This window comes from Harpegnathos saltator, unplaced genomic scaffold, assembly GCF_003227715.2.
Source record: "Harpegnathos saltator strain DR-91 unplaced genomic scaffold, Hsal_v8.6 scaffold237, whole genome shotgun sequence".
In the NCBI taxonomy this organism is placed as follows: domain Eukaryota; kingdom Metazoa; phylum Arthropoda; class Insecta; order Hymenoptera; family Formicidae; genus Harpegnathos; species Harpegnathos saltator.
The window spans coordinates 181,443-207,643 of NW_020230025.1; the positions used below are offsets into that span (position 1 = coordinate 181,443).

At 46.2% G+C, this 26,201-nt stretch overlaps 3 protein-coding genes across 5 annotated transcripts in view; all 3 read left to right on the forward strand.

Moving 5' to 3' along the window:
• Window positions 1-1,123: 1,123 nt before the first annotated feature.
• On the forward strand, window positions 1,124-8,473 carry LOC105184769 (TPR-containing protein DDB_G0280363). Of its 3 annotated transcripts, XM_025298767.1 has the most exons (7): window positions 1,125-1,955; window positions 2,240-3,097; window positions 3,548-4,143; window positions 4,624-4,768; window positions 4,967-5,145; window positions 5,293-5,442; window positions 5,552-6,076. In XM_025298767.1, exons 2-7 carry the CDS (start codon window positions 2,851-2,853, stop codon window positions 6,074-6,076), a joined length of 1,842 nt encoding a protein of 613 aa, XP_025154552.1. In that variant the 5' UTR covers window positions 1,125-1,955; window positions 2,240-2,850. The 3 variants fall into 3 exon arrangements, with proteins under 3 accessions (XP_025154553.1, XP_025154552.1, XP_011142090.2); XM_025298768.1 differs by having other exon boundaries at window positions 1,124-3,097; window positions 4,624-4,756; window positions 5,552-8,473; XM_011143788.3 differs by lacking the exon at window positions 1,125-1,955 and having other exon boundaries at window positions 2,851-3,097; window positions 5,552-8,473.
• A 3,770-nt stretch (window positions 8,474-12,243) lies between these two features.
• On the forward strand, window positions 12,244-17,792 carry byn (T-domain transcriptional activator brachyenteron). The gene is made up of 6 exons (XM_019842126.2): window positions 12,244-13,017; window positions 14,014-14,109; window positions 15,038-15,281; window positions 15,563-15,716; window positions 15,882-16,079; window positions 16,452-17,792. Exons 1-6 carry the CDS (start codon window positions 12,701-12,703, stop codon window positions 17,444-17,446), a joined length of 2,004 nt encoding a protein of 667 aa, XP_019697685.1. The 5' UTR covers window positions 12,244-12,700; the 3' UTR covers window positions 17,447-17,792.
• Window positions 17,793-23,357: 5,565 nt separating this feature from the next.
• Window positions 23,358-26,201, forward strand: part of Pgant9 (polypeptide N-acetylgalactosaminyltransferase 9) — a 265,832-nt gene continuing 262,988 nt past the window's right edge. Inside the window, exon 1 of the mRNA XM_025298772.1 lies at window positions 23,358-23,376. The gene's annotated coding sequence lies outside the window, so the exon portion shown is untranslated. The remainder of the gene's footprint in view (window positions 23,377-26,201) is intronic.

The following is a 26,201-nucleotide window of genomic DNA, read 5'->3' on the forward strand; positions in this document are numbered from 1 at the left end:
GCGAGACGTTTCGACGTTCACGAGTCGTCGTTTCATTCTCCGCGACTGCTTGTTGCTGCGATTATGAGCCTCACGGCAAAAATCTACGGCTACAGACGCGCAGGATGATGTGGCATTCTTCGACAGACGCAGCTTTTAACGACGACTGTTTATCGGTAAATCCACCACTGCCTCCTCCCCTTCTCCTCCTTCTCCTCTTCCTCTCCACCCTGCCGCGTCCTGACGCACCTCGCGACGCCTGCGAGAGGGTGGGAAAAGCACCCTCCGCTCGTGCAGCCCCTTTCGCGCCACTCCAGCTCGTCGATGACGAAACGCACGTAAATTCGTCGCGGCGCCGCTGCCGCCGTCGCCGCTGCCTCCACCGCCGTCGCCACGGGGTGAAATCAGTGCGATCGGAGTGCACCGTGAGGGAAGGACGCGGGTCTCCCGTGTGCGGCCCGCCGTTCCCGCCTGCGGCACGCGCGCGCGCGCGTGCGTCCGCTCGCTCGCCCGCCCGTCCACCCGCTTGCGTTCGCGTTCGTTCGTTCGTTCGTTCGTTAGTTCGTTCGTTCGTTCATTCTCCTCTCTCCGCGCAAGTAACAGCGGCGCGACGTGACAGACAGTGGGAAACAGACGGGTAAATAGGTCGCCGTGCGCACCGAGAGCGAGAGTCAGGGGTGAGACGTTGTAATTATGTAAAACGGTCGGAGCGCGAAACGCTCCGGAACTGAACTCCGGAAGTGCGCTCGTTCACTTTACAGCTCGGTGATAGACGCGCGAAATTCTTGTGATAGCGGTGTAAATAGATAGCTGTATCTTTCGCGAGACAGATAAGTAGTACACTACTCGTGAGAGAGAGAGAGAGAGAGAGAAAGATGGAGAATTGTAGCGCTCAATGACTTCTAGATCGATTTAGATCACCGAAGGAAACGCGGTTAAAGCCGGGTTAAAGCGAGGATAAGGAACATCGCGCGGAAATTAGACGGCAGAACCGTCCAAGACTGATTGATCGATGTGCCGCGTAGACTAGGTCAAGTGACTAATTAACAGCGGGAGCGAAATTAGCGGGTGTAAACGGAGAGAGGAAGAGAGAGGAAGGGAAAGATAGAAAGAGAGAAAGGGAGAGAGAGGAAGAGAGAGAGAGAGAGAGAGAGAGAGAGAGAGAGAGAGAGAGAAAGAGAAGGAGAAAGAGAGAGAAAAAGAGAAGAGACATCGGAGAGTGGCAAACTTTGCCGCAGATTTTACATCCCCGTACGATTCTCACATCGTTCAACGAGACATCGAGTTGTCCGCGAGAGATCTCACCGAGATCGATCGGCGTCGGCCGCATCGGCAGAATCAACGAGAGAGCGCCGAGAGAGCCACCCGGATCCGTCGCACGAGGAAGAGTGTCAACAAGGGGACGACAGACCACGTTAGCTCGTCGGCGGACAGGGGCAAGCAAGTAGCAGGTGCAGCAGGTGCACGAGAGGTGCAGGAGGTGCGCAGCTTCTGTCATCGATCTCGCCGCCGCGGCTGCAGCGAGCATGGCGCGGCCCGTCGCACACGCCGGACCGCGTCGACCGCATGCGGAGCCGCGGCAACTCGCCGACGAGCGCGTGGCGATTCACTCTGAGCGAACACGACTGGATGACGATGACTAGCACGTCCGTCGGCCGTTGATTTCTCTCTTTGCCGAAGAGCGCGATGATAACGAAGAAGACGACGAAGTCAATGGCGATGACGACGAGGTGGACGATGAGGTCGGCGACGATGAGGAAGAGGTCAACGTCGGCGACGTCGCCGGTGACGATGACGCCGCGAGAAACGGCACCGCGAACGCTGGGTCTTCCCGACGGAATGCGGCAGGCCGATCGAACACCTCCCGACGCATCCTCCGCAACTTGCACAGCCCTCCCACGTCCGGCGACCTCGCAGTGAGGACGAAGACGCGAGGGGAGAACCCGGAACGGGTTGGAGACGCGAGAACAGAACGCGTGAGAGCACCGAGAGAGAGAGAGAGAGAGAGAGAGAGAGAGCGGAGAGCCGCTGCACTGCGCGGTCGCGCGCGCGGGCGGTGTTTACGTTCGCGAGAGCGAGGCGCGAGAGACGTGGACCCGCGAAATCGGGAAATCGATCGGGTTTTCTCTCTTTCTCTCCCCTTTTCTCTGTCTCCCTCTCTCTCTCTCTCTCTCTCTCTCTCCCTCTTTCTCTCTCTCTCTCTCTCGCTCGCTCTCTGTCTCTGTCTTTCTGACTGCCGGAGAACGCGATTCGGCGATAGGATCGCCGCGGTCCCGTTCATTTCCCGCGCGCGCCCGTCGACGTTCAGATTCGCGCGAGCTGTGACACGCGCATCTGAGGAGGACTCACGCCAAGAAGAGTGCGACTCACGGCACGACGGAGGAGAATCCGCGCACGTGTGATCGGTGTTTACGTTCACGTGAGGCGCCAAACGCGCGCCAGTCAGGTCGACTCGCGCGTAACGCCCGCCAAGACTTTGGACGCGGAAACGGAAAGATGCGTGTTGACGATGCGGGACGACCGGATGCGGATGGAACGTGTACGCGAGACAAAAGTCGCTTGAGACCGCCGGCTGATCGAGTCTGAAGGGAGATTCGCCGCTCGTTGAGACCATGAGACGTACAGGTCTCGGGGGGAAATCGATCATCGTGGGAAAATCGAAGTGATATCAGCGAGGCTGCATGCGCGTCTATCAGAGGTCCGGTTGAGCGTTCGCGCTTGTTCGTTCGTACACCGAGCCGAGGTAGATTCGAGTCTCGCGCGATGCCGGGAACGCGCGACGAGGGAGACGTAGCGTAAGCGGGAGAAGTGCGTCGCGCTAGCAGAGCGGATCCACACAGATCGGTCGCGCGCAGCGAGGTCGCAGCAGAGATGGACTGCTGCAATTACGTCGAGGCTTACTCGGCAGGTGGTCACTTTTACCAGCAGCAGCAGCAGCAGCAGCAGCAGCAGCAGCAGCAACAGCAGCAGCAGCAGCAGCAGCAGCAGCAGCAGCAGCAGTACTTTTGTTACGACAATGGTAACGCTGCTTACGCCGGCTACGACGCCGCGCCGATCTCCAACGCGATCGAGATCAACGCTCGATACAACGGGGCGATACCAACCACCTACCCGACAGGTAGACCGCCGCGAATGCATATGCATGACTCGCCGATTTGCACACGCCCGATAGCTCATAGATCAGCCCATTTCGCTGTAGATATTGCGTGTCCCGTGTCAAGAATTAGTAGAGAATTGCATAGTTTCCGCGAGCGCTCGTCGCTCGCTCTTTCCTGTCGTCCCGCACAGCGACGATTCAATCCGACTCGACAAGCATGCACACACGCGCGATGAAAGACGTCGATAAGACGCCGAGAAGGGTCGTTCGCACGACGGTTAAGCTGTTTGAAATTTAGCGGCAGATACAGAACTCGGGGGTGTACAGAGTGCTAATTATAACTTTGCCTTGCTGGTATTTCGATCACACGCGCGAATTTGTCGAGAGAAAATTCTGCCGTCAGGCAGACACACACACACACACATACACACACACGATATCGATAAAATTTGCACACACGTCACTTCGCAGATTACGTGTACAATCCGAAGGAGGCGAGGCTGCGGAAGGCGATGCGCGAGCAGAGCCGCGAGCAGAGCCGCGAACGTTCGCGGCGTTCGATCCTGCAGAGCGCGATCGCGATCGCGAACGCCCGCACCGCCGCGATCGGCGGCCCCCCCGCCGTATCTGCGTCGTTGACCGGCGGCTTTCTGAGCCAGCATCATCGTACCTTCGACTGCGTGCCGGCGGCGGTGCCGTCTGTGCCCATGGGACCCGGCATAGGTCCTCCTCATCGAGCGACCGAGGCCTGGTTCCAAGCGACGCATCGCCCCAAGCCCGTCCATTCGTCGCGGATCGGCGATTGGTACGACAGCATTGACGGCGATCCCATCGAGAGACTGCAGGCGATGGGTACGATGCACCAGCAGCAGCAGCAGCAGCAACAGCGCGGCCTCGACAAGACTTCCATCAAGGACCAAAGGAGTCAGGCGGCGGACTGTGCCGCTGCGTTCTCCTCCAACGGCCACTCGCCGGACTTTGCAGCCGGCGAGAGGGAGATTCGCAGGCAGGAGTCCGCGGCGGAATACGCCGACTTTGTCGACGGCCAGAAGTGGCACCCTTATCAAGTAATATGCGCGATTCTATACGACGAAGAAAGGGTCTTCCGTTGAGAAGGAAGGTTTGATCTCGGCTCATTCATTTCTTACGACGAAGCAAATCTGGATTAATTGAAAAGTTATTAATTATCCGTCAAATGATATAATCAAGGCTCCTCCTTCGTCGCTGTTTATTATCTCGTAGACGTTGCCGGAAGCGAGAAAATGCATGCTCGAAATTCTTGCGAAATATGTTGAAAGCAGAAAACATGCCCGCGTCGAGTGACTTGCGATCGATTAAGTAGAGGTGTATAAAATACTCTGTAAATTCCCTTTATCACTCGTTCTTTCGGAATGTCCACCGAAGTAATGAGTATCGAGGTGATTATACGAAAATAGATACTCGATTGGCGAAACGTGGCGAAAGTTCACGTGGCGAGCGTCGGACGAGCACGTTTCTCACGGTTCCTAGCGCGTTTTGCGAAAGTCGCATGACCTTCTTGATTGCAGAATAGCGCGAGCCCTCATCCACATCCAAGGACGCCTCATCCGTCACCGCAAATGGCCGGCATCCTTCACCCGAATGTTCAGAATACGAACGCGCACGGGCACACACACGGTCCGTGGGGCCAATTTTGTCACGGTATGCTACCGCGTAAGTCCTCGATTGCGGCACTTGCGGAGTGAGTTCCCTCACTCATCCGATCGGCACGATTTCGAAACTCGGCCTTGGCGGACGCGCGCGAATCACGTATTTCAATATGTAACGATTTCTCAAGACGGGACAGTCGCGCGCTTCTTCGCGACTGTCCCGTATCCTGCAAGATGTCTGAAAGAGAACGATTTTTCACAGATGTCCCCGCCATGACTCGCAATGCGGCGATCCGGGGCCCGCGACATGCCATTTTCCTGCGAGATCGACCGGCGACCAGGCACTGCGCCTTCACGGAGGACGCGTCGCGAATGGGCTACGCTCCGAGCAAGCTGGACGTCGAAAGTATTCGTGCGTCTTATCCACCGGCGGAGCATCAGGTAGGTACTTTGTAGTCGTACAAATGACCAAGACGAGCCATAAATTAGAATGATGCGAGATAGTGCCATCTTCCGGCCATAATCCCGGAAAATCGCATTACGTCAGGCTGAAGGTGAAAGACTCAATGAAGAATTAATGCGATGCAGATGCCGAGGCTGTTGGAGTCGGCGGTGGATTCCGTCATAGACTCGACGACGACGATGAATCGCCGCGAGGAGGACGGCGGGACCAGACGATGGGAGCCGAGTACCGTCACCACTGAGGTATCTCTGAATGAACTCGTGCCAACCTCCATGGTAAGAGCTCCGCGAGAGAAAGAGAGCTTCCTCTTTCGCGCATCAAGTATTCGTCCGCATCGCGTAACACTGTCATACCGTGAGATTTACAAAGCAGCATCGACTTCAGCCACAGGAAAGCGCGCTTTCCCGCGAGAAGGAGCGCCAACCTTGGCGCTCAGCTGAGCGCTTGGAGCTGAAGAAGAAGCCCGTAGCGAAGCAGCCGCTTCCTGGCTTTCATCAGGCCTTCGGCTCGACGGAGATCGGCAGGTTCTCCAGGTCGGAGTTCTTCGTGAACATGGTGGGCGAGAACGGCAGCGGCGACGGCGGTGGTGGTGGAGGCAGAGGCGACATCGGCGAAGTGGATAGCGGCGACGTAAGTAGGGAACGACCGCCGCTGTTGGACATGACGAGAAACACCGCGACGATTACGGTCGCGGCTATGGCCGCGACTGCTGCAGTCGCGGCTAGAGCCGCGACTGCAGCCACTGCGGCGACCGCGGCTACCACGAGCGCCGAAAGGACCTTCGACCACGAGGACCAGGCGACGTTCGCCGTCGGCGACGGCGTCGTCGGTGCGTCGTATTGCAGACAGCCGGTGACGGTGCCGCGATGGCACAGTCCACACGTAGGTGCTATAGGTAGCGAAATTTAAGCGAGTCCATCTGTGCGGTATCGTGCGCTTAGTCGGCAGACGCTTGCCGGTGTGTCTTTGCATTATTGAGAAATTCGCCGTTAAAAGCTATCTAAAAGAGCTATCTAAATAATCGCGATAAATTGACCCGGGGGAGGGAATTCATATTTTTCGACTATTCGGAGGAGAAGCAAACGAGTCTCATTCTGATTTGTTATCGCCATGAGCGTAGACTATGTTTTTGGGTGATCAAAGTACACTGGCAAGTGTCACCGATACGACAGCGGAATACCGTTATAGATCGACTTCGGTAGGACAATGTCCTTGTCTCGTTTAGGCTAAAGCGGTCCCCGTAGCTTTCCGACGCGCGATGGTTTGCGACGAGGTCACACACTGCGATATATCACTCTTCCGATAGTAGAGAGGAAGCCGCGATTGTGACGTAATCGATTTTTTTATGTGTAGAAAATTTTGGTATGTAGCAAGCAACTATCCGTATATTCCGTGTTGCGTGTGTTAATGAGAAGTTTATCTTACGGAACCGACGTAATTGCAGTGAACTCGAACGTTGCCACGTTGAAGACACGCGCGAGAGTAATCTCCGCGTATACCCGCGACGTATTTGCGACGAAATCGAGCTCGTCGAGATTACGTCGGCTCTTCAATCTCTGAACTTCCCGCCGTGACAAAATCTTCGTCAGCACCCGCAGCGCCGCGTCGAGAAGGATGAAGCGGGATACGCGCGTCACGCGTAACGAATGCGAGTGCATCGATTAGCGAAAGCTGTCGGGGATCGATGTTGGCGTACGAAACGTCCCGACAAACTGCGAACGTTCGTCGAGATTGTGCCTTCCAGAGGATCGGGGACGCGTCGGGGATTCTCGTCGAGTTCTCTCGCCTTATCGAGAATCAAAGCAGCACGATACATCGCGTCTCGTATGCCAAAAGGAAGATATAATCAAAAGAGAAATCGTGCCGAGACGATCCGTATGCGATCGGCATCTTCCATCACTGTTGTTAGATATCGTCGGCGTTGTACATGCCGAAGAGCGATTGTATGTACATATATATACACACACACACACACATATATATGTGTGTGTGTGTGTGTGTACGTATATATATGTATAATACTCGTGTAACGGAGAAAGACGAATACGCGCGACGAAGAAAGCAAGTTATTTAGTAGAATCCTTAGGTGAGTACGTATTGACGCGCGGAGAAACGATCAAATAAAAGTGAACGCTGCGAGCGTAGGAAGCCGAGAAGCCGACAGGTTGAACATTCTTCCAATTCTGGAAAATAATTGCGAAGGGGGATGCACGGTGGTTCATGTTAAGAATCTGCGTCGGAACGTCTCTCAGCAGGTTTTCGCGCCACCTTTGACTGATACTTTCGCTTTACAGCCACGAAATCGTCAATTAAATTTTCTCTACGTACTGATTATCAATTAAGATGATATTTTTACGTATCATGCTTTACCACGCATTTCTCAATGCGTGGTACGTATCAACTGACGTTCATTCATATTTGACTTGGTCCGCTTCGTGATACGTCAGCCTCGAGTCGGAATCTCATTTCGCGCTTTTCATCCTGCACTGTCTAACGCATTCTAATGAAGTATTTGCGCGACGTTTTGCAGGTTCTTAACACGTACTTGTATCTATCTGCTTGTGTCTAGTTGATCGACCAGTTAATTCGAGATAAATTCGTGCCGGACATCCTGTACCTATGATGGGACCAAATTAAAAGAAAAAATGACTTTTATGTCGCGTTCACCGTCGCGCTTACGTCCTACGTATGATCGCGTAAAAAGAAAAAGAAAAAAAAAGTGAAAACTTCCCTCATTCTGTTCGCGCGATCGCTCGCGAGTGAAAGCAAAATGCCGCACCTCCGCTCCGATACGTGGAATATATTCTACGGGATTAGCGCGCGTGTGTGACATGAAAGTATATTAATATAATTCGAAAATATATTCCACTTCTTGTGCGACGGAACCGAACGTAACCATCACGCCTTAACGAAACGTACTCAGCCGTCGAATCGAGGAGCGTGCATGAATATCATATAGTGGGAAAACAAATAAATAAATTATATCCGTAGAACGAGAGGAGAAAGCTCGAGGTAACCGAAACGCTTAGGTATCGATAGTAATGCGGTGTTGTAAAGAGATCTTCTTCCTGTCGATATACCGCGCACTTGCCGATATGAGACATAAGTAACCACTGAAGAAGAAGAAGAGGAAGAAGAGGAAGAAGAAGAAGAGGAAGGAGGAAAAGAAGAAGAAGAAGAAGAAGAAGAAGAAGAAGAATGAGAAACATGAGAAATACTGTTCAATTAATCCGAAAAATGTAAATGTACTCGTGCGATATACAATATCATTAGCAACGGTAGCTAAAGGAGATCAATCAAACCGACCTACGACAGACCTACAACGTTTTATTCGAAAATGGTAGCGCAAATGTTCAGGCGAGTTCCCAACACCGAGATCATGTCGGGCTCACGACAATCGAGACGAGAAACTATATACGAAAGGAGCAATGCCCGCGAATATTTGCGATGCGATTTTCCCCGCGATACACGAGATACGGGCAAAATTCGTCGTTGCAAAATGTATACTTTACTCTCATTCGATTGGAACGATCGCGAGCAGTATGATAAGAGTAAACGGATGTCTGTATGACAGTAAAAAAGGAAAAAAGGAAAAAAATGAAAACAAAACACCCGAAGAAAGCGATCTGTTTTCAGTAATTTTTCATATTTCCCAGCTTATCCCGGAAGCCTATTTGACGACTCCCCTGCTGTTTCCCTTTCCTGTCCACAACCCTATCCTAGGAGCTGTGCACGGAATCACGGAGGACGGACGGCTGGTGTCGCGTATTTTACCCAACGAGTGCTGTTGGTTCGCGCAAACCGGCCATGCGATCACCCGAATCCCTGACAGTCTGATGGTAAGAATTTTCGTCGACTTCGACGATTACAGTTTAATTTGAAGACTCAAATAGACCGGAACTTACGAAATCGAGGACTGACACGCTTTGATTGAATTTTCTTTAATCCTACGATAACACCCTTAAGTCTTAATATCTTCGTTCTTCAAAACTGTCGACTGAAATCACGTAGACTTGCGCCGCTCTGTTGGATTATTCTCACCGTACGAGCGAGAGAGAATGGATCCGGCAGAAAACGACGATCGCGTATCCGATGGAATGGCCGATGCTGCTAGATAATCCGAACGCCGAATACGAAAGGATCATTTGCGAGCACGCGCGACAGGACTACGTCGTCGTTGACGCGGACGAGACCGGTGATCATCCAGGTGTCGGACGAGAACGCGAAAACGAGGCTGTCAATCTCAAGATCGAGCAGGATCACAATTCACTCAACTCGGATGTATCCGAGTTGATCAGTGAGAAGAAGGATTGAAGTACCCGTCGGCAACATAGTTATTGCCGTTACGTTTTTATTGTTTTCTTCTTATTCCCGAAAGGTGCAAACGTTTCACTTTTTAGCCGATTGACCTGTTAACGTGCTTATCGAAATATAATTTCTAAAAGTCCGAAGCATTATTTTTGACTCTTGTCATTTTTTAAGTATTGCAAGACTTTACAGCAGGCAGATGATCGATCCGCGATATCGCGAATAACAAAAATTTCCGAGTTGAACATCAAAATTTACCAAGAACTGTGCTTACATTAAGTAGCCGTTGATTTTTCAACAATAGCCCGAAATGATTGAAAAGTAAGTAAGAGGAAACATCATAAATAGAGATCTTTGCGTAGGAGAACGAAATTTTTCCCGGTAAACACCCTTCGGAACGATGGAGGCGCACGACTTCCGCTTAAAACGTTAGAACGTCTATAGCCTGTAAATAGTAAAGAGGAATAAAAAACCCGGTCGGGATTTGGTTTATCAAAGCGATCGTAACCGCGGCGGCATCCCTCAAACGCGATAAACGGATACCAAAAGCTTCCCACCGGCCGTATAGAGACTACCTAACGGCAGGTAGCAACAGTCGGAGATGTCCGTATCGTAAACATCTTTGCAGTGTTGCTCGCGTAGATTGTACGAGGTAAAAATTTTTATGACACGCCACCGTGTGCAGTGTCGGATAGGTCGGAGATATGTGAAAGAGAAAAAAAGATAGAGGGAGAAAGAGAGAAACCACCTTTGTCGAAATATCTTATCAAATCGTTACTGATCGCTGAGAAGGAAGAATCGCGATGACATCGTTATTCCGATTGTCCCTGCATGACGCGTATTGTCAGTCACGTGACCACGTGCGACGAATTCGAGATGAAGGAATGAATTCCTTTTTAACGCGAATATGAAAAATAAAATGAATATAATAAAAAACTGCATCGCATGCGTCGCGTGAGTTGAAATTAGCCTGAGATCGAGGCAAACCACCGCACCTACCCTCGTTCCTCTAACATAGAACTCGCATTCACCGCTATCGTGGGTTAGGAGTTATATAGCCCAAAGTTCTCTTTTTCGGTATCTTTTTCTTCGGTTCTTTTTTACGACTACCGTAGTCCACCAGGTGCTGCTTCGCATTCTCCACAAGGATGCTACGCGACACTTTCGTTTTTCGGCTACACCCTCAGACAGATCTTGCGGTGGACGTCGCACGTCGCCCGTTAGTGGCCCGAAGATTGGCGGAAGTTTCGCGATGATGCAGGATAGCGCGTCGTTCTCGGATGGTCGCGGTGGAAATTGCAATTACCTTCGGCCGCCGTGCCGAGGGGGACGCCTTCGTTCAATAAAGATGGCTCCGCGCGTCCTCCGACGACGTCGCGACACCAGGACGATCGCGACTCCGTGCTCCGCACGAAATTGCTAGCACAAATAACCGATAGGGTTACGGCCGTCTCGCGTCCGACGATTGCCGTCCGAAACCGCACGCGATGGCAAACAAGAAACGGTCCTGCTCAAATATCTACTCACGATGCGTCTTGCGGCTAGTCGAGCGATGCTCTGTTGATTTTTGTCATTTGACTGGAGACGACCAACGCGGGTCGGTTCCATCCTCCGTCGTCCTCCGTCGCGCGTGCTCGCTCACGATAGGAGAGGGACTCCATTTTCGTAATCGACGAGTATCAAAATCACCGTGAAGAGTCGGAATTCTCGGCGTCCACCTTTGACTGAGGATGCGGACTCTGAGAGTTCCGGCATGACCGTCGTGGTCTTCTCCGCCGAGTGTTGACGCGGAAGGGAAACGCGTGAGGGAGACTGTATGTGATATGTTAATTAAGCTCTCTCGCACCAATTGCAACGTCACGAAAATCAAAGCTCAACCATCAGTCTATCAAAGAGTTCAAGTCACGCAGGTGCGAGCGAGCAAGATCACAAGATTTCAGTATCCGACCTACGTACCTACCCCATCTCGTCGTTCGACATAATTCACTTTACGTTATTACGCAAGAGCGCGTCGCCTCGGCGCGGGAAGGTGTTGGAAATGGGCCGCGAGGAACAAATACATACTTGCCGCATATACTTTCCCGAGACCAGCGGGCGCAAATATTAACTCAAAGGAGTGACACGACCGCGAGTTTATGCCGCGTCGCGTCTCGATCCGGCGTCGCGACACCGCTCCACGTAGAGGAACACTTCCTTTCGACCTTCGGGCGGCCGGCGACGGGCTACCTTCGTACCCGCGACGTTCGTCCGCGACAACCGACAGGGAGAAAGAGACGAGACAAGTTTCGCGTCGATCGATCAGTAGATCGATATCGACGAAGCGCGATATCGAAGCGCGGCGATCACGAAGCGCGACGTCGATCCTCGGACCACGTGCGGGTCCGCGTACGTTGTTCGTCAGGACTAATCGAGAACCTGGCGACGGACGCGTGGGCGGACTGGTGAACGTTGCGTTCACCGTCGAACCCACCAACCATAGTAGAATCATAAAGTCGACTCATTCGACCATTGGTCGATGGAAGCCGCGGAAGGCGGCACCGACTGTCTTAGCGACCGGGCGACCGGTCAAACCGTTCTCAACCAATGGACACCGTCGCGATACCGCCATGCTGCCCCCGTGAGGTCCTAATTTAGCGAGTAATTAGCACCCGGCGAACGCGGACGGAGTCGGGCCGGTGCTTCTCTCGCGGCGACCGTGCACCGTGTCCACGGACGGAGAAAGAGAGACCGCGAAGTGCGGATAGAGAGGCAGATATACCGTCGGTCAGTCTTCGGCGAGTCTTCGCCGTCTAGTGTGAAATATCGCGCCCAAGTGTTACGAGCCTACGGGCCACGCGGCCTCCTCTCGTACGCGACACGACCTGTCCTCCGTCGCTGACGGAGACGTCCGGTGCCGCGACACGACGACGACGACGACGACGACGACGATTTTCCGTTCCCCGCCGCCGCCGTGTAGCCCCGACCGCGCTCGTTTTTCTCGCGACACGTCGCGAATTCGATCGGGGAATAACACCCCTGATCGGCGGATTTCTTATATCCTTCCCGACCTGTCGCCGGTCGCATTTACATACATACGTACCCTCCGGAATCCGGAGGCTTCCCTCGAGCGACATCCTCGATCTTAGATCGAGGTTTTGAGCGGGGATCACGAGTCGCTACTGGAGTTCTGCTCTGCGAAGGGCGAAAGGGTCGAGCGCGCGACGCGAGAACTGGAGAACGCCGAGAATGCAGCCGGCGAACGTTCCGCGGACGCCGGATTCTCCAACGCGCACCTCTTGCCACGAGCGCGATCGGGAGCGCGAGAGGGAACGCGAGCAGGATCGGGATCGCGAGCGAGACCGCGGCGGAAGGCAAAGCCGCATGAGTCCCGAGGAGGATCGGGAGGATCGCGAGGAGCGCAGCTCGATCGCCAGGCAGAGCCTCGGATCCGCCGCGATCTCGGCTAATCCAGGATTGCAGTTGTCCTTGTCGCTGGAGGATCGCGAGCTCTGGACCAGGTTTCAGTGCATCACGAACGAGATGATCGTGACGAAGAACGGAAGGTACATACGGTGGTGACCGGAAAGGGAAAACACTCGATCTTGAAAGAGTGTTGTACGGATTGTCATACGGACGGAGTCGTGTGATTGGCTCACGGACGGTAGTTTGATAGCCGAGGAAAAGGATGAGAAATCGTGGAATGAGAACATTATGTCGCTCGCAAAGATTGTGTGCAAAATGATTTGAGTTGACTCGTACAAACAAATAAAAGCAGGTTTTCCAAATTTATTTTCTTGAATTGAACTATGTTTTTTATTCGTATAGAAATTAAAAATACATTTTTCATTTTTCGAATCGTACGACAAAAGAGTGATCTCAATTTCAAATTTTCATCATGGAAAATGACATGTACACACGTTCAACGCGCAGCTTTGATAGCTGCATCGTTTTTCCACGATAAAATCTCATCGGCGCGATTTATGACAGCGCAGCAATTCTAATTGATTTTCTCTCGCTATTTCCCTATGACTTTCATCCCGCGAAATATTCACGGCTCATGACGGGTTTCTCTCCGTCGGATTCTCGCTTGCAGCGTGCATAATCCGTACGATGAATCGACGAACGCCGAGAGAATAGCCGGGGATTCATTTCATATACCAAAACAAGAATATAAGCGTGTATTCCCGCGGCCGGTGGAAAGACGGAGTTTCTTGGGAAGGTCGGATCGCCGACAATAAAACTTTACGACCCTCTTGTAAAACGCTCTCCTGCCATGCCGCGGTGCCCGCGAGCGCTTTACCTGCATACCCGCAGTCGACAAACCGTAATCGCTTTTATTAATATGCGAGTCGTAAAGTGTGTAGTTGCCGAAGATACACTGTCCACGCGGCGGGTTATCTTTTGATCCGCGCTATGAATCGCCGCTAACATCGATCTATACAGCGTGTGCAAGCGCATCTTTCTCTCTCTCTCTCTCTCTCTCTCTCTCTCTCTTTCCCGACTTTACGATCAGCGTTGCCTCATGCAACGTGAAGTGAAAACGTCACTTTCGTTCGCAGGAGGATGTTTCCGGTGGTGAAGGTCGTGGCACGGGGTTTGGAGCCTGCGGCAATGTACACCCTGCTACTGGAATTCGTGCAGGTTGACCAGCACAGGTAATGCACTATTTAACACGACTTCAACTTGTATAAAAAAATGTACTTCCGATTAGAAAGATTATTTTAATAATTCTCCGTCCTCTCTGCGAACGATTTTTTAAGCGGCTGAAAATTTTGAATCAACGCGGCGATAAAGTTTTTTCTCGAGTCACAAAATCGCTCAAACTATTTGCCACACAAGCCGCACAAAGTACAATGGAATATTTTCCAAGATTTCCAGAAAAATGCAAGCTGAGGTTGTAAAGATGCGAGCGACTGTGAGTCACAGTAGTGTCCGAGCGAAGTGGTCACAAGCATAGGGTACGCGTCAAGACAGACAGAGAGAGAGAGAGAGAGAGAGAGAGAGAGAGAGAGAGAGAGAGAGAGAGAGAGACAGAGAGAGAGAGAGAGAGAGAGAGAGAGAGAGAGAGAGAGAGAGAGAGAGAGAGAGAGAGAGAGAGAGAGAGAGAGAGAGAGAGAGAGAGATATTCGCCGTAGCCGGTGAACGGATGAACGCGTTACCGATTTGCGTTGATTTATTTCGCGAGCGGAGCACGAAGGCACGGGGTACGCGAAGGATACTAACAGGTCGTAATTATCGTACCCCTTTCGTTCGGGCGTCACGTAACGTCGCTAAACTTGATTCTAAACTCGTTAGTGCGTTATTTTTAACTCGTCGGCGATTCGTCATCGGTGTCGAACGAACCTGGGTACACGGGAACGCATAATAGCTTTCGCAAAACAATCCGGGAAGAAACGGCCGTGTGAGAATACGAAGGACGATGATTCGCGTCGATCGCGAGTTCCTTGAATGTGAATCGACGATAAAGGAAAGACCGGAATCTCACTTTCCCGTAGCGCGTTTCCTCGTGTGATTCGCGTCATCAATTCAAGAGTGAAAGAGAGGGATTAATGTCAGATGCACGTTGTGAACTTGGACTCGCAGGTGGAAATACGTAAATGGAGAATGGGTGCCGGGTGGAAAGGCGGAAGTCGCGCCGCCTAATCCGATTTACATACATCCGGAAAGTCCGAATTTCGGGGCTCATTGGATGAAGGAGGCGGTGTCGTTCGCCAAGGTGAAGCTGACGAACAAGTCGAACGGTAACGGACAGATAATGCTCAACTCGTTGCACAAATATGAACCGCACGTTCATTTGGTTCGAGTGGGCGCCGAGGAGCAACGAACGGTACGTCTCCTCCTTCTTTTTGACTTAATTATCTTTATCGTTTGTATTTCGCGGTGCCAAATTTGAGCTGTTACAATCGAGAGAAATGCAAGAGAGATTCTGCTAATAGTCAATCAAAATAGAGTTGAGAGAGCTACCAAAGAAAGAGCTGCCAGGAGAAATCTGCGTTTATTACACCGCTATTATGCAATATCAATATTGTGCAACAGTCTTGGATCGTTAATTATTACACCTCAGTCAAACTCATACACACATCTCGCAAACCATCGTCACTCGCGCAGGTTCTCACGTATCGCTTCCCCGAGACCCAATTTATCGCGGTGACGGCGTACCAGAACGAGGAAGTGACGAGCCTGAAGATCAAGTACAATCCTTTCGCGAAGGCGTTCCTCGACGCGAAGGAGAGACCCGCGGATCCGCAAACTTATCCGCAATGTGAGTGCAACGCATAAATGCGCGCATTTACGCGCGCATCTACGTGACGCGACAGGTTCACAATTTCTACGCCGATAGAAACGCGACGAATCAGAGGAAATAAGTATCGAGACATCGCCGCCGCGCGACCAGCGCGTTCTCGATGACGCGAGTGACATTTTGCAGACACCGGTCCCTGGTTCCTGTCGCAACCCACAATGGGATACGAGTACAACACCGCGTCCGCGATAGCGGCCGCGCAAAATCAAGTATCGGCCAGCGTCGGCAATCACCTCTCTAATTCGTGCAGCGTCACCACTTCTGGCCACAGGAGCACCTGCAGAGCGGCGCCGTATACCTTGAGGCACAAGTACGTCCAAGACGGTACGTAACATCATCCTATCGCGCTGCACTTTGTTCGATCGACACGCCATCGCCGACGCGTAAATAGATTTTATTCGCTCGTCGCGAAGAGTCTGTCATATTCACATCAGATAAGATCGAACTTCACGCCAATTATCCAGTCTTAAAATATTACAACTTCTATAAATGCATGAGTAATTTCATAAAAATTGGCACCTTCGTCACTAATAATCAAAGAAATGTGACCAAAAATTTAGCCAATTTTTGCAAGCTCCTAATAATATGTAGTACCCGACAACCCGACAACCCGAGACAATATTTATCTACGCATCAATCCTAATAAATCTAATAAGTCTTCCGATGAACGAAAGCTTGACCACTCTGTGTCCGCAGAACAACACGCGGATCCCTACGCTCCTATGCCGCTGCTGCATTCCACCGCCTACGTAACAGCCCCAGCCTGGTCACCACGCAGTCCGGAGGCTTTGCAGAACCTAAACCCCGCGTGTCTACCGCCGACTGCATCGCAGGAGTGGCCGACGTCGCCGTCGCCGTCGCCAACGTCCTCGGCGCACACGGTCCTCGGCAGAGCCGTGGTTGGCACCGCGTCCGCCGCTGCTGTCGCTGCCGCCACCACCGTCACCGGATGCACGTTGTACGTGCCCTCAAATTTACCGCCGCAGGAGCACGGTGGGCACTGCACGGACTCGTCCTGGATCCATCCGAGCGCACTCGAGCAGCAACAGCAGCAGCAACAACAGCAACAGCAACACCAACAGCAACCCTACCTAAACCTAAATCTCCATCTGCATCATCAGATGTCTTCTTACGGCTCCGTGCCGCACGCGGGATTGCATCACGGCCTACATCCAGGTGGAGAAGCAGTGCCTCCGACGGACACGAACGAGTACGTTCACGAGTACCATCACGTCTCACCAGTGCAGTCGACCACCCCCGATCAGCACCGTCATCACCCACAGCAGCAGCAGCAGCAGCAGCAGCAGCAGCAACAGCAACAGCAGCAGCAACAACAGCAACAACAGCCGTCCCAGTCGCAGCATCATCCGCAAGCGCAGATGTTGCATTTGCAGGCGTTACCACAGACAGGCACCACCTCACCGGCCAGTGTGGAGTACGACAGCCCTCCGAAGGAACATCCCCACATCCAAGTGAGCTACTCGGAGCAAAGTGCGGACGCTTTAAGCGAGGCGCAGCAAGACGACGAGAGAAGATACCTGACCACAGTGGTGGATCGTCATCACCATCATCACCATCATCACCATCATCACAATCATCATCGACAGGATACGGAGATCTCCAATGCGGAGCAACCTAGTGCCTGGACGCCGTTGACACCGCCGCCGGCGCCGCAGACCACCGCCATCTGATTCGATCGCGTCCCGGACTCGCGCGGAAAATCCCACGTTTACTTCTCACTCGTGAACGGTTCGTGGTGTACCGAAAGTGCCGTCGCGATCGCGAAGAGGAAATTATCAATCGCGGGGAATCGTCGCCGCGATGTCGAGTATGTCGAGCACGCCAACGCGCGCGATTGATGTTTGAACATCGATTAATATGATATGTTGATTGCATTCTAGAATAATCGCGCACGATAGACATCGCAATGCTGAATCGTACTGATCCGTCCCGTGAAACGTCTCTGGTATTATCGATTATTTTTGAGCAATTACAAATATCGTTAATACGTTAGGTATGTCGAGAGAGAAATAAAGTGCAGATAAAGGTAATCTCTAATTCTTATTACTCACCTTCTTTTCTCCATCATAAAGATTAAGCCAAATTCAATGAGCCAAAACGTTAGCCAGAAATAGTTATGTAATGAATTGATTTAAATAATGTTTTATATAACATAAAATGTTTAATTTCTAAATATAAAATTTATTTATTTTTACGATGCTACACGACGAATATAAATCGTGTTTCGACAAATGCTATAAATTTTTATGAAAAAGTGGCCCCTCTTTCCCCACGTAAACCGAAAATAACATATGTTACGATATTTAAAATTGCAAACTCTTAATATGCGTCTATATGGATTATCGTGTGATTTTTTCTCATTGAGTTATTTGACGTTGAAAAATAATGATTTTAATATGACCGTTCATAAAACATAGACCATCCGGTGCATGACATTTGTTTAAAAATGTATCGAAAGCTCAGAGCTCCATTTTGAAATGTATTTTTCACGTTTTTAATATAAATAGTAAAAACTGAAGACCTAAAACTTTAAAATACTTCCAAAACTATTCCATTATTATTAAGCTTTTCAAAGTTATAGCTCGTTGAAGTATGTTTATTTTCTCATGATTATAAAAGATATACGATGATATCGAAATTCGTTTAAAAATTTAAATTTATATACGAAATGTCGAAACATCACTGATGTTTTAGAAAAAGTATATTGCTATTAAATTTACTTTCTAATTTGGTTATTATTTAACATTATTGCGGCAAAAGAGTTTCCCTTTTATCTTGGCTTGTGATGGCTTGTGATGAGCGAATTACGACATGTAATAAGCATGTACGACGTTTATTAAAAGATAAATGAGAAAAGGAGTTTTCTCTTTTAAATACTACAATATTTAATTGCTAAATATCCGCATCTCCCGACTATACCTATCGTATTTTCACACATCATATAACCATCGATCGTTTCTAGATCGTTCTAGAAAGTTCTAGAATGCGCATTCGTGTCATTTGCTATTTGTTATTTCTACCGACTATTCTAATTTTCTTGTAATAACTGTTAGACAATAAAATATAACGACTCTGTTTGAACTTACGATCGAAATAAGCCTATCCCAGTTGAATCCGATCCAATGTCGTGCCTTTCTGCCCGATCTGAAACGGAAAGCAGCGTTCGTTGCAAAACTCCAAATATGGAAGATTCGTTTGGAGGTGGCCGGCTGCATATTCGTTTCAAAGTTGCTACGAATAAAAGCGTGCGTTGCTCACCTTTCGGATCTCATGATGCTGTCATTGCTCGCGACGATCTTACGATCAAAATCGTGACGCCAATTCCATAATTTATCACTGGAGAAGTTTGGATAAATCCGACAAAGTCGGAAATGGCGCGCTACAACTCCTTAGATCCGTTGCTCCTGGCAAAATGGAACCGATAAGGTTTTCTGTTCGAACTTATTAACGGCAGTTGGTGGTCTATCTGGCGCCATCTAATGGCGCGCAGCAGAAGTTTTTGCTTCATCCTAATTAAATGACCCGTTACATTTAGACCCCATATCTTTCGTCTTTTGTATTTTATATGTATACTTTATATTATACTTTATCGTATATTATAATTAAATTTTCAAGTGACAAGAAATTTCCGGTTTTGATGTTTGTGATGCAAATCAATTTTTAAAGACTTAATAGAAACAATTTGAAACGAACTTGAAATAGTATATATAGACCTGATAAACATTGGCAAACCAGGTAAAGGGATTATTGAACTCAGCAGTGATACTTAAAACATAATAAGAAAGTAATAGTTTTCTTCTTCTTGATTACGTATATAATTCGAGACTTGAATGTAAAATGTCCATTTTAGACCCGCTACAGTTATTACACCCCTTATTCTTATTGGTCTCAAGTTCCTGTCATAAGCAGAGCAACTTTTTTATGAAAAGTTAAATAATAAGTAGCAAGACTCAACTTATCAAGTTTCTACAATATCTTTTTAAGTATGTAAGTTATGTAACTATGTAAGTATGTAAGTATTAAGTTTATACAAGTGAGTAAGTTTTTAACATGAGACATTTTTCCAAGTAATTCTTCATTTTTGATATCTCAAACGATATTTTAATATAACCTATATCAAAATTTTTATGGAAACAAAAGCTAAAGAGAATTCAGTGAAAATCAGAGAAAAACACTTCCAGACCTTCTTTTGTAAATAAAATATTATACATGGGATCGAGTGTAAAATATATATTTGCGGCAAAGGCTAATGTGTATGTCATAACGAACGATTTATATATTCGTACGGTTTATACATGTCATGTGGGGACATTGTGATAAAATGTGATATTAAGAATAGAGATGATTCTTTTTCGCTTTTTTTCTGTTTCACCGCTCCGGGCGAGCCGTGCCATTAACAAAACGCGATTGCTCGATCGTTTGGAACTGGCACGTCGTTATCCGAAGTGCTTCGGTATCAGATAACGTACACACGAGCAAATTCACATAGGAATAGCACACATCGCGCGCATGTACATGCATCGATATACACGATCGTGCGCGAAATTGCAAAACGCCTGCCGTCTACCGCAGCACGTTCGCCTCTAACGACCCATAAGCGTACTCGCCCTTTTTGCTCAATCGCGGCAAATCAGAACCGATAGCTCTCTTGTGCGGTTAAGAAATAACGCGGAACGAATGTCGGAACGGTACGCCTAAACCTTCCTTTCCCTTTTTACAGGGGAAAAAATTGTTACGGAAAATATTTGGTCACAGGCGGTGGGCTAATGTGCTTTCTTAGAGTCATTGGAATCGACAAAGGTGAAAACTAAAGAATTTTTTTAACATACACGGTATGTCACGAATACATTCGTTCATAATTAGGCGTTTTTCTGAATTTTCTTTTTTAATGAGCATACGCACACACACATACGGAGCAGTATGAGATCTTAATGATCGAATTATTAAATTTCAATTATTACAATTTAATAAACGATACTCTACGATTTGCAGTAAATAACAGCATGTAAACGAGCTATGTCGTTTAATCTTTAATTTTTTTCTATTAAAAAATTATTGAACGAATGCTAAAGAATCGATAATTTCTTAACCATTTTCTAATTTATCGCACTCAGCTGCTAAACGTTCACCTAGAAATAAGAAAGATTTATTCATTATTAGTTATAATTTTGTAATTGACAAAATTTATCCGGTCTAATAAATCGGGTTGGAAAATATATAGGGTTTAAAGATATCGGGTCTAATATAGTCGCGACAACTTCTCATAGTGTGGTTAGATGGCGCCACTAGCTGCCGTTACAAGTTTGATCAAGTAACCTTACCGGGTCCATTTTGCCAGCAGCAACGGATCTAAGGAGTCGCAGCGCGCCATTCCCGACTTTGTCGGACTTATCCAAGCTTCTATAGCAATAAATTACGGAATTAGCGTCAAGATTTTGATCGCGAGATCATTGCGAGCAATAAGAGTATCGTGAAATCCGAAAGGTGAGCGACGCACGCTTTTATTCGTAGCAACTTTGAAACGAATGTGCAGTCGACCCCTTCTAAGCGGAACTTCCATATTTGAAGTTTTGCAACGGACGCTGCTTTTCGTTTCAAATCGGGCAGAAAGACGCGATATTATATCGCCGGCCGGAATTCGGCCGGAAGAGATTTATTTTGACTGTAAGTTCAAACAGAGTCGTTATATTTCATTATCTAACAGTTATTACGAGAAAATTGGAATAGGCAGTGGAAATAAAAATTAGCAAATGACACGAATGCGTATGTTCTAGAACTTTCTAGAACTTTCTAGAACGATCTAGAAACGATCGATGGTTATATGATGTGCAAAAGTAAGAGGGTATAGTCGGGAAATGCATATATAGCAATTAAATACTATTAAAATTAAAACAAAAATATTTGAAAGAGAAAACTTTCTACTTTTCCTATTTATTTCTTAATAAATCGTCGTACAGCACTTTTATTCGTAACAAATTTAAAACGAATATGCAGTTGACTCTCTCCAAGCGAATCTTCTATTTTTGAAGTTTTGCAACGAAGGCTGCTTTTCGTTTCAGATTGGGCAGAAAGACATGACATATTGTATCGAAGCATCCGATTTAGTCATGGGGAGAATCGGTGAGTTCGTATAAATTTTCATCGTCATCATTATTTTCCATCGTATAACCTTTCACGAGAATATCGAATATAACCGGTAGAAATAATAAATAGTGCGAATGCGAGTATTTTAAAATTTAACGATCAGTAGTTGCATGATGTATGAGAATGTGATGAGTGCAGAGAGATATGTATGTATATTCAGTAATTAAATATTGCAAAATAATATAAATATATGATACTATATAGTACAGTACTATATAGTAAACGTTATTATAATCGAGCAAACGTCTAGTGTTATCGAAATTGTAATACAGTAGCTCGCCGTTAAGTCAGGGTGACTTAGAGGGCAATAATAATATACACTCGGTGCGCGGCGTACTAGGCGCCAAAACAATTTCATACGCAGTACCGAGCACAACTCGTAACCTCGCGGACTATTTCCAACATTTTTAATACCGATCAAACCAACTATAAGATTAATTACGATAATTAAGTCGCGTATTACATGGCTAGTATTGTCGCAAGCTCCGCGGGCATCATAAAATTTCAGTGATAATTATTACAGTGCTCTATAACTAATAATTCTCTATTAAAATAATAATCATCGGAACATATATATAGAAGTTAAATATACACACATTAACGTAGTGAAAATATAATGCAGAAAATGTTATATGATATCGTAATGTAATGTTTTACCAGTGATCGCGTGATATAAATAATGTACGCAATATCACTCAGACGTGTAAGTGAGCTCATTGTGGGATGCTATTGGTGATTTCTATTTAAAATCGACTGGTACGCGAGATCATAAAGTAAACGACGATGATCGAAACGCGCAGTTATCATCCCAATATCGTCGCGAGCAGTGGATGCATTTTAAATTTCAAAGGTAATTATTAAATACTACCTTTATTAATTTTAAAAGAAATATATATTGACTTATAATTCATATTCTCTAATCAAATAAACAATATCTGTTTTAGAGTCCTCAGAGTTGAAAGAGCTTGCAAGCTGACAGATGCAAGGATAGCGTAGCTGTTCTTAAAGGATGAGCAATGGAAGGATATGATTTACGCACAATAGATATTTTGAAGGTAATTTACACAGAAAGAAAAATATATTGGTTAACTTTGTATTTTAACTTTTTATTTTTATTTTTGATATTTTCATATTCTATAACGAATTAAGAAAATTGTTTCTTGTTTTAAATCTAGAATGGCTTGAGACGATACAGTGGTTTCAATAAGTGCAGCTGCAGCACCGGAGGATCCGGTTCGGGCCTACAAGGGTCGACTCGAAGGTGTGTACATTTTTCTGTTTCTGTACATTTTTTCATTCAATTTTTAGTTAATAAGGTATTAAAGATATTGTTACAAGAACTTGAATATAAGTGACTAATCGATATGCTTGGTTAGTAATAACACTCAAATCTTATTAACGGAATTGTATTTTTTTTGTTACAGATTAAGCAGAATGTGGTCGGCCCTATATTAAGGTACGTGGTAAATAAACAAATATGGGAACAAGAGATTAAGGTAGTAGAAATAAAAGTTTGGAATAACGGATTATTTTTGATAGCTCGTGGAAACCAATGTGACTTACTTTGTTTATAGTTTTTGCATATTAATTCTGCTGTGTGCGGAGATGCGAATGAGCGAATGAAGAGATAGTGGTACAATTTACTTCTTTAAATTTGTTTCTTTTTCTTTAAAAATGTATAACTTATAATATTTCGATTTTATTTAATATATTTATAATAATGAATAATTATATTTATAATATAAACATGCATAACTATATTTATTATTATTAACTCGTACCACTATATTGTTCAGCTATTCAATTTTTCGGCACATTTGTTTGAATATTGTCAAGTCGATGCTGCAATATCGCGAAATATATCGCAAAATCAATGTGCGCCAGAATGGCACCTATATTTATGAAAATCGCTGTATTTTCATTTCGTATTAATTGATTTCGCAATTGTCGTGATCTTACGTTTTCTCATGTATGTTTGTATCGCGTATATTTGTAATAAAATATAAATTTCGTTACACAAGTTCGTTATGATATCACGAAATAATAGAATGTGAAATTTATACGCAATGCAGAAATTATTTCGCTCGCGGCCGCGCTAATTTTCAATCACCGCAAACAATATTTTTCAATTGATTCTTTCCACAGACGACAATACGAATACAGTAAGCATAGAGTAAAATCACATGTTTATATATTGGCAGACCTCGTACTGTTTTTGTTTACATCCACCGCGAGAGTTGGTTTTCGCTTTCTTATATTAATATAAACATGGTTTGTTTCAAAATTCAACTTCTCACGCAATGGGAACTTAGTTTTTTGACAAATATGTTCGTTAAACGGAAAAGTTTTGTCTTTTTTTCTTTGTTCTTTTCTTAATGTAATTTTTGGTTCGTAACGCGGTTTCGCGAATGATTTCGTGAGTGATTTCGCAAGTGACTTCGTCGTACCCTTTATCAACGTCGAGGAGGCAACATCTATCATGGATGCAGCGTCATCTCAGGGATTCGACGTGGGATAAACTTCGATGAATTTCATCAAATATTAGTGAGCGGATATATAAAAAAAATTTCATATTATCAGTAGTGCATGAGTAGACGTAAGTCGCATTGGTTTCTCACGAAAGAAAAATAAGGGTGATTTTACCCCTATTTTTATACCAATAGTTTCAAATATTCAGATATTCTCGCAGATGATTTAATTAATGCTTATATTATGATACTAGAAGATGCATAAGAGTATACCCTAGTCGAAATTAAAAGTATACAGCTTTAAAATTTTTTAAAATTCTTTTTCTGAATTTTCAAATATATATATAGTATCGAAACTTTTAAAAACTAACAGGAAACAAAGATAATAAAAATGAAGATAAAGTACCGAATATATAAAAATATATTAGATTGTTTAAATTTATTTTTCGTAGATATACTACCTGCAATTAAGAAAGTTACGTATTTAATATATTGTTTGTTGGAAATAAGAATAAAAATGAAAATAAAATGACAGTAAAATATTGGAACGATCAAATATTAAATAACTTAAGGTTCTACACTATCATTTTCAAATTCACCTTTTCAAGTTTGATCTCATTTTGGAAGTTTAACAGGATTTATAAGCTTAATTAAAGTTATCATTTCGACTTGGGTACACATCTGCGAATACATATTTTTAATATTGCCTATAAATATAGGTAACTTGTATTTATATAACTGCTTTATATTTGATCTGTACATGTTAACATTATTGACATATTCATATTATTGATTTATATTATATTGACGTGTCTCATATTATTAATCGATATTATTGATATGTTTCTTATATTATTGATATATATTATTGATATATTCTTTATATTGTGATGAAAATTATGATGCAATATTCGAGGCAGAAAAAAGAAACAGAGAAAAAAGAGATAGAGTAAAAAATGATAGAGAAAAAGAGAGATGAAAGAGAAAATTTGAAAAGGTTCAAAGGCAAGCCTGACGGCGATACAAGGACGGCAATTTTATACGTTAAAATTTTAATTTTATATTTTTGCAATTGCGGTGATGTCGCGCTCGATTAACAGATAACGTCCACCCACGTAGCTACAAGATTAATTGAGCTGTGCGGTTAAGTATGAACGGTTAAAACAATTAGCCGCACGTGACACACAGCTGTAGTAGCCTTGGTAAACAGTTCTCGCTGATAATTCTGTTATCGGTGCCTGGCGAACGTTCATGGGCTTAACGGAGCTCACAGCTCTCTCTCTCTCTCTCTCTCTCTCTCTCTCTCTCTCTCTCTCTCTCTCTCTCTCTCTCTCTCTCTTTTTCTCTCTTACTGTCTCCCTTTTCTGAATCCCTTCGTCATGTATTTCTCTCACGTCGCAACTGCGTTAGCGTTACTTTTGTAGCGCGCGTAGGTACACACTTATGTGTCCAAAAACTAACAAAAATTGATTTATCGTGGAAATATTTGTCAATCTTTTGAGACGCTGTTTAATACATTAGTTACACTCTCAAGGTGATTTTCGGACATTACGTCCATCGTTCACTTTTCCGTCCCGTATCAAGCAAGTTATCGCTAACGATACGAATGAAAATACGAAGATAGTAACCGCCGATAATCATTTTGGAGGCGTAACTAATCTCGAGCAATATTCCACATTAGAGGTTGCATAAAATAAAAACGTTATTTTACTCTTTATTGCTCTCATTTTCTTGCTTGTATTATGGGGTGGGTAAGATCTGCGAGATTTCAAGCTCGCAGAATTACGAGGGTAGTCCCAAAAGTACCTGACCT